Raw genomic sequence first — 6,806 nt, forward strand, 5'->3', positions numbered from 1 at the left:
CTGACCCGTCTTGATAATAGCAAATTATTATAGACTATCAGTTGAAAAGTCAAGGGAGCCTTGGTTTGTTTGGTTTTTTATTTCATTTTTAAGAAAAATATTTTTTTTAGAAAATATATTTTTTTATTTTTCATTTCTATTTTTTAGAAAATAAAAATAGAAAACAACGTAAAAAAAATTGTAACGCTCCCTAATTATTTAAAGTATTTATTTCTTTTTTTCCAAAATGAAAGGAAGAAATGAGTTACTTTAGTAGTTCATGCTTTGCCCAAAAACAACTGAATGAAAAAACAAAAAGAAAGAAAGAAATGAGAAGAAAAAAGTATTTCGTTACCTTTTTTCCTTTCTCTGTTTTTCTCTGCACTACAAAATTTCCAATGATAAATATTCTTCGAAAAACATTACGAATTCTCCGGTATATACATGTTTCTGCCATTCGAAACCAGGCACAATCCCACATATTACTACTTGTACTAGGGAAGCGCAAGCTGGCCGTACTCGCCGGCGTCTCCGCCTCTCCGCCACACATCCTGGCCTACCGCCTCCGCCCCTTCCCCGGCGCCTTGTTCCAGCAGCGAGCGCCGGCACGTGGGGCACGAGGAGTGCGACGCGAGCCACTTGTCGATGCACCGGACGTGGAACCCGTGGTGGCACTTGGGGAGCACCCGGACCTTCTCCCCGTCCGCGAACTCGCCGAGGCATATGGGGCACTCGGTCGCCGGCGGGATGTCCGCTCCCTCGCCGTACACAGCCACCGGGATCCGGCGGAGCGCCTGCCGCTTGAGCCCCGTCGCCGCCAGCCGCGTGGACGCCTCCTCGGGGGTCTCGAACGCCAGCCGCCGCCCGCACCGGAGCGCGCACCGCACGATCGAGTTGAGCCCCAGCGCGAATATAAGCGCGCACAGCAGCGCCGCCAGGATGATGACCATGTTGGTGTCGAAGTTGGCGTTGCTACCCCCGGCGGCGACGTACGGCGGCCCTGTCCTGTTGGCCCCCGGCGGCGCCTCCGAGAAGCCTCCCAGGTGCCTGCCCCTTAGTACCCTCATGCGATCGTCTACAAGGTGTTCGACGAAATGGGGCAGAAAGGAAAACAATCAAATAGGCTGCAAGTGTTAAGTGTAAGAAAGACTTGTGTTCCTTTTGCCTCTCTCTTGCTTTAGATTCCTGCCAATCTCTCTAAGAATACTCTTTTGGGGCAATCATCCAGCAAAGAATCTGAAGACGGTGGAGATATTGGAACTGGCATCTGCTCGTCAACAAAAGGAAAATATATGATAAATTAAGGAGGTTCTCACAAACCTATGAATTCCTATTTGGAAATTTTTGCAGCTCAGGAACCTTTCAACAGCCGAGGTGTTGCCTTCACAAACCGAGGTAAAGATCCTTTCTTTCCCCAATAACACTGAAGACATGCATGGATTTAGGTAGTTTGCAGTTGCTAATGCTAGATTGAGATGGGTGGAGTCACCGACATGAGAAGAGGTAGGGGAATCTGCACAGCCCAAGAAATAAAAAAGATTGACATGAAAGGATATTCACTGTGGTTGTGTAGGAAAAAATTTTAAGACAAGGAAATCATGATTATAGCGACAGTTTAATAGCATCATAATCACAATACTGATAATTAACAATGAATTATTAGTCTTTCATAAGATAATGCGTCCCATCAGTGAAATTTTTTGTTCCCTGCATCACAAAGACTGAAGGTGCTCTGAGTTCACCGCTGGTGTCCTTTTCCTTTGCTACATGGTCGGACCTACTAGGAAACTATATTGATGGTTTTCTAGATATTTTGCTACTGCTCCCCTGTGTCTTTGTCATGCTTATCTTGCAGAGGTACAGATATTTTCTAGTGTAGCCACTTGTTACTGACCACGGTAGTACTATCAAGAGAAGGCATGTGAGGGAGGAAAATGACTGATATGATCATGTTTCTGCCTAGAATAATGTGGTCCAGATTGTATTTGTTCTATAAGTTGAAAGGGGCATCTAGCTAAATTTTCCCTCTTTTACCTAGTTGTCTAATGTTAAGACGAAATTAAGCAACTAATGACTCCACTCCATTGACAGCATGATCCTTGCATTTCTTGAAAAGTATTGTGGATTGGGTAGGAGTCACTGTGGCCAATCAAGTCATTGTTTCTTTGACAATACATTTTCCTACTTCAAAAGCATAACGTTGATAGCGCAGCCACAGATGAATGATCATGTTTTTTTATTCCAAAATTAGTAGCTTCATCCACTTCAGAAAGGCCAACAAGAAACATTGTAGGCCAATATGTGCCTGGCAGAGGTTGGGATGTCTTTTCTGTTTTTTTCTTTTCCCCTCTGTTAGTTGTCTGATAAAGGAAGACAATTAATAAGGATATCTACTGTCTAGTAGCTTGAGACTGTAGTGTTATTGTAATGATCAGCTCTTAATTTATAAAGAACAAGTGTTGTTTCATGTATAAAATATAAAACCTTTGTTAAGTAGTTTAGAAGCATCCAGTGATTTAGAAACTCTTAAAGAAGAGTGTTGAGTGCAGGCTCGCAGTCCTTATGACCCATTTGTGTTAGGATCAAATACAAACTTAGAGGTAGACTTATGAACAGAATTGCAAATCTCATGTATTTACAATCTAGATTTCAAGCTGGGACTTCAGTCTCTGTCATGGACAAAATGTCTTACCAGTTGGCCGAGTGAAACTCTCCATGAAGGTCCAAGTTTCTCATGCATCTGGTGTTTTTGTCAGACAATAGTACTGACAAGCTTGTAAAATAACATAGCTTCATCAAGATTAACTAAATAATAACCAGCTTTCGCTCAAACTCAATAATTGTTCCTTACAAAATCTATCATTTTCTTTACAATTGATGTTTCCATTTCACAATATATTCGTATTAGAGGTTAACCATTTTATAAGGAACTAACTCCTGGGTGGTGAGAATAGTTTAGTAATTTTAGGGAGTAAAATAAAATTTGGATTTAAATGCAGGTTTGGATCGAATACGAATTGGAACTGCATCCATTAAGGATCTTAAATGGGCCTTCATTTGGGCTTGTGCCTAATAAGACAAACCCTGACCCTTTAAGAGTTTTAGGTTAATGGGAATTTAGGGACTGGATCTGCGGACCAGAGGATCCGTCCTCGGGAATTTAAGGCTTGTATCTTCAAGCATTAAGTTTTCCTAATTGTGCCAGGCTTTGTTACAGTTTTGAGGTTAAATCATGGCTCACTGCATGAATGATTTTCCTTCCATGGCAGACCTAAGAATGTTGGTCAGACCACCCGCGCTTTATGATTTATCTTTTAGCTGACGGAAAATTTTTATAGGATAGGACTGGATTACCAAACCTAGCTAAGTTTGATTCAATGACATATAGTTGGTATGGTGCTGCATGAGCAAACTAACTAGTTAAAACTATACATATATAATGTTAATATAATGAAACAATCTAATCTCATAATAATACAAGTTTATTAGTTGATTAGAATGTTAGAAAATTAAAGTTTGATCTGATCGAAAGTCTCATGCACAAGGTAGATTTATCACTTTATGTTTTTTTTATAAAAAAAAATTGAAGTAGACTTCTTTTTGCTATGAGGAGTTAGGTAGCTACTGCAGTTTGATGGAGAGAGCTTGATCACTATAAAGCTTGTTAAAGGAGATAGATCTAGCTGTTTCCACCTAGCCTTAGATTCTTAACGTTTTCTTTCACAATTATCAGTCTTTTAAAATTGTTCTTACATAAAATTAAAAGAAAGTTTTAGGGTTCCCTACAAGCTATATAGAAATGTTGCCGTGCAAGTAAGGTTTAGGAGAAACCAAACAGCTCTAAATCGGCACGAAACACGTTTTAGCGAAATTACGGATTGTTAATATATTTACCAGATCAATATATTTCATCTGTCTGTTCTTAATGACGTATTTGAACGCCAGTAAATGTTCTGTCTGCGAAGTTAATTTGTCCGCATCAGCCTGAACAACTTAAATAGCACATTTTGTTCGAAATTGACACCTTAAGTCTGAAGAACAATTTCATTTGTAATTCCCGAAATTACGAGGAATTCAATTTTGCAGTAAAATTTAAATTAAAAGAAAATGAGAAAGAAAGAAAGAATCCACTCGTCTATGCACAACTCACGAGAAAGAATCGTGTCCGTCCAATTTGTTGTTGGGGAATATCTAATCTGATGGCTGTCTGACAGCGATGTGCTGTGTTGACCTTTCAACCAACTTCTATGCGACCGTCGTAGGTGGCGTGACGTTGATGGCAGAGTATCTTGACATCCGTTCGGCCTCCACCGCTGCCACCCACCGCCGGCATATCCGACCCAGCGAGGCGGCCTTTCGCCTTGCCCGCTCCGTCCCAGCCCCCATCAATTCCCATATTACCCACTCGATCCCCGGCATTGCCGCCAGTTCAGCGACGACGGTCGCCCCTGACCACCGGCACACCGCCACTAGCGCCGCGGCAGCGCTCTCCTTTGCCCAGTCGGAGCCGCGGCGGAGAACCCCGACGAGCCGCGGCACTGCACCGTTCGCCTCGGCTACCGCCTCCACCCCACCCCTCCTCGCGATAGCCGCCAGCACCGCGGTCGCCTCCTCCGCGACCTCGGGTTCAGCGGCGACTTCGAGGGCTACTGCAACTACGCCGCCCTCGATCAGACGAGCAGTGTTTTCCCGGTCTCCAGCGAGGCTCAGCACAGCGGCCATGGATTCTTTCTTCGAGCTGGTGGGGCCATCGCGCGCCATCTGCACTAGGCTCTCGACCACGCGGTGGTGTCGCGCGAGGCGCCGCCGGTAGGAGTGTATGGTGGAGAGGCTTAGCAAGGTGGCGGCGGCGTTCTCCTTCGCCTGCCACGAGACGCCATCTGCGAGAACGTGGACGATGCCGTCGACGGCGCCGTCCGTGTGCATGATGCGCCGCTTGTTGGCTTCCAAAATCGATAGGTTGAGCAACGCGGTCACGGCGTTGACCTGAAGCCCGGCGTCTGCCGATTCGATAAGCGGGAGGAGCAGCGGAATTGCGCCGGCCTCCGCCACGAAGGCACGGTTGTCGGAGCCGTGCTTCGCCAGAAGCCGGAGCTCATGGACGATCCTGTGCGCAGCATCTGTCGACGATGCCGCAGCGAGCTCATCCACGAGGAACGACGCCGTCAACCTCGCCGCCTCGAGGGCCGCTTTGTTAGTCTCGGCGTGGGCGGAACCGTTGTCAGCCGAAACAGTCATCTTGTTGTTGGTGCTGTTGTTACTGGTGGTGTCGGATCCATCGAAGGGAATATTGTTGTCTCGGCACCATCGGGCGATAAGGTTCTTGAGGGCCAGATTAGGGACGAGCTCGAGGTGTGTGAGTACCTGACGAGAATTAGGGCACGTAGCATGGCCGGAGCTGATCCACCGGGCAATGGAATCCCGATCATATGTCTGCCCGGTGGCCACAACCACCGGATCGCGCATCAGCTCCAGCGATATAGAGCATCTGAAATCATCCGGCACCACGAGGTCCTCTGTGGCCGAAAAGGGCGACTTGCTGTCTCTGGAAGAGGAACCCGATCGCGGAGTCGAGGCGCCAAAGAGAACGCAGCTGCCATACCGAAGGATCGAGGCGAGTGCCACCATGACTACCGCCCACCTCTCATCCACTGCACCGTCGGCTACGTCGCATTCCATCCGTTCGATCTCCATTCGACAGCTCCGGGAGTCCCCAAGACCTAGCCGGCGGAATATCCCCTGCATCCCGCTCCGATCGGGCACGGCGCCGCCTTCAACACTGGCGATGAGCTCGAGGACGTCTCTGCGGAGGGCGAGAGACGGCGGATCGACGGCGGGCGACGATCTGCGGATCTGCCGGCGGAGGAGGCGGACGAGATCCCTAACATCCTCGGAGATTCTAAGCTCACCCAGCGGGAGGATCTCGAGGAAGGTGACCAGATCGACGACCTGCCCGTGGATCTCATCGGCGTGTCGCTCGGCGCGGAAGAGGAAGGCAACGCGGCTGCGGGCGGATCGGTCGTGCAGGAGAATCTTGAGGCGGTGGAAGACGAGAAGGATCTCGCGGAAGCACAGGGAGGCGGAGCGGGGCAACAGGCGGCCGTCGTCGTACTCACGGAGGAGCTCCTCGAAGAGGAGGGCGAGCTGCCTGGCGTTGCGGGGTACGGAGGAAAAGTTGGGATTGACGCGGAGGTGTGACGGAGAAGAAGCCGACGCGTGTTGCTGTTGGTGGGCGTAGGCGGAGAGGTCATGTGAGAAGAGGAGGAGGAGGCGGAGAAGGTCGGCGTCTGAGGAGGGATCCGGGGGAGGGAAGGAGGAGGAGGAGGTGCTGGTGGCCATGGCGGCGTGAGTCGTGAGCATACCGCGTTAGATCAAATGCGGGGGGAAGGGAGAAGGGATTATTAAAGAGGAAAGGAAGGAAGAAGAAGAAGGCAGGTGAACTGAGATGGATTGGATTTGGGGAAAATGGGAGTCCGCTGGACGCCGCCTACTTTTTGGGGTTTTGTTTTTATAGATGGGCGAGCGTAGCGATAAGAAGAGGAGAAGGAGGAGGAGGGCATGACTGACATGAGACGCGTGCCACCTATTAACATAATTAATTCCGACCAGAATTGAATGGCTTGAGAGGTAAACGTGTTGGAAGGGTCTAGTAGGCCCATGCTGCTTCTCGTTCTCTTCCTCGGCCCTCTCCTACTCTTCCCCACTTTTTTAATAATTCAAATCTCATAATTCATCTGTGTATTTTAATTTATTTTTATTCATAAAAAAAAATTATTGAATCGAATTAATTTATCTTTAAAATTAATCGGATGATAAAAATTAATTAC

The 6,806-nt window shown here is 47.5% G+C and overlaps 2 protein-coding genes across 3 annotated transcripts; both read right to left on the reverse strand.

Annotated features, from left to right (window-relative positions):
• Positions 1 to 371: 371 nt before the first annotated feature.
• LOC121967793 (RING-H2 finger protein ATL74-like) lies at positions 372 to 1,852 on the reverse strand. 2 transcript variants are annotated; one of them, XM_042518242.1, is made up of 2 exons: positions 1,339 to 1,852; positions 372 to 1,246 (listed from the first exon to the last, which is right to left on the reverse strand). In XM_042518242.1, the coding sequence occupies exon 2, from the start codon at positions 1,044 to 1,046 to the stop codon at positions 474 to 476; it is 573 nt and encodes a 190-aa protein (XP_042374176.1). In that variant the 5' UTR covers positions 1,047 to 1,246; positions 1,339 to 1,852; the 3' UTR covers positions 372 to 473. The 2 variants fall into 2 exon arrangements, with proteins under 2 accessions (XP_042374176.1, XP_042374177.1); XM_042518243.1 differs by having other exon boundaries at positions 372 to 1,215; positions 1,300 to 1,852.
• Positions 1,853 to 4,009: 2,157 nt separating this feature from the next.
• Positions 4,010 to 6,492, reverse strand: LOC121967794 (U-box domain-containing protein 16-like). Its single transcript, XM_042518244.1, has one exon. It carries the CDS (start codon positions 6,337 to 6,339, stop codon positions 4,225 to 4,227), a length of 2,115 nt encoding a protein of 704 aa, XP_042374178.1. The 5' UTR covers positions 6,340 to 6,492; the 3' UTR covers positions 4,010 to 4,224.
• Positions 6,493 to 6,806: the final 314 nt, after the last annotated feature.

The sequence above is a fragment of the Zingiber officinale genome, chromosome 3B (genome assembly GCF_018446385.1).
Source record: "Zingiber officinale cultivar Zhangliang chromosome 3B, Zo_v1.1, whole genome shotgun sequence".
Classification (NCBI taxonomy): Eukaryota; Viridiplantae; Streptophyta; class Magnoliopsida; order Zingiberales; family Zingiberaceae; genus Zingiber; species Zingiber officinale.

Excerpts from the sequence above, each read along its gene's own strand:
- LOC121967793 (XM_042518242.1), bottom strand. The coding sequence starts at position 1,046 with ATGAGGGTACTAAGGGGCAGGCACCTGGGAGGCTTCTCGGAGGCGCCG.
- LOC121967794 (XM_042518244.1), bottom strand. The coding sequence starts at position 6,339 with ATGCTCACGACTCACGCCGCCATGGCCACCAGCACCTCCTCCTCCTCC.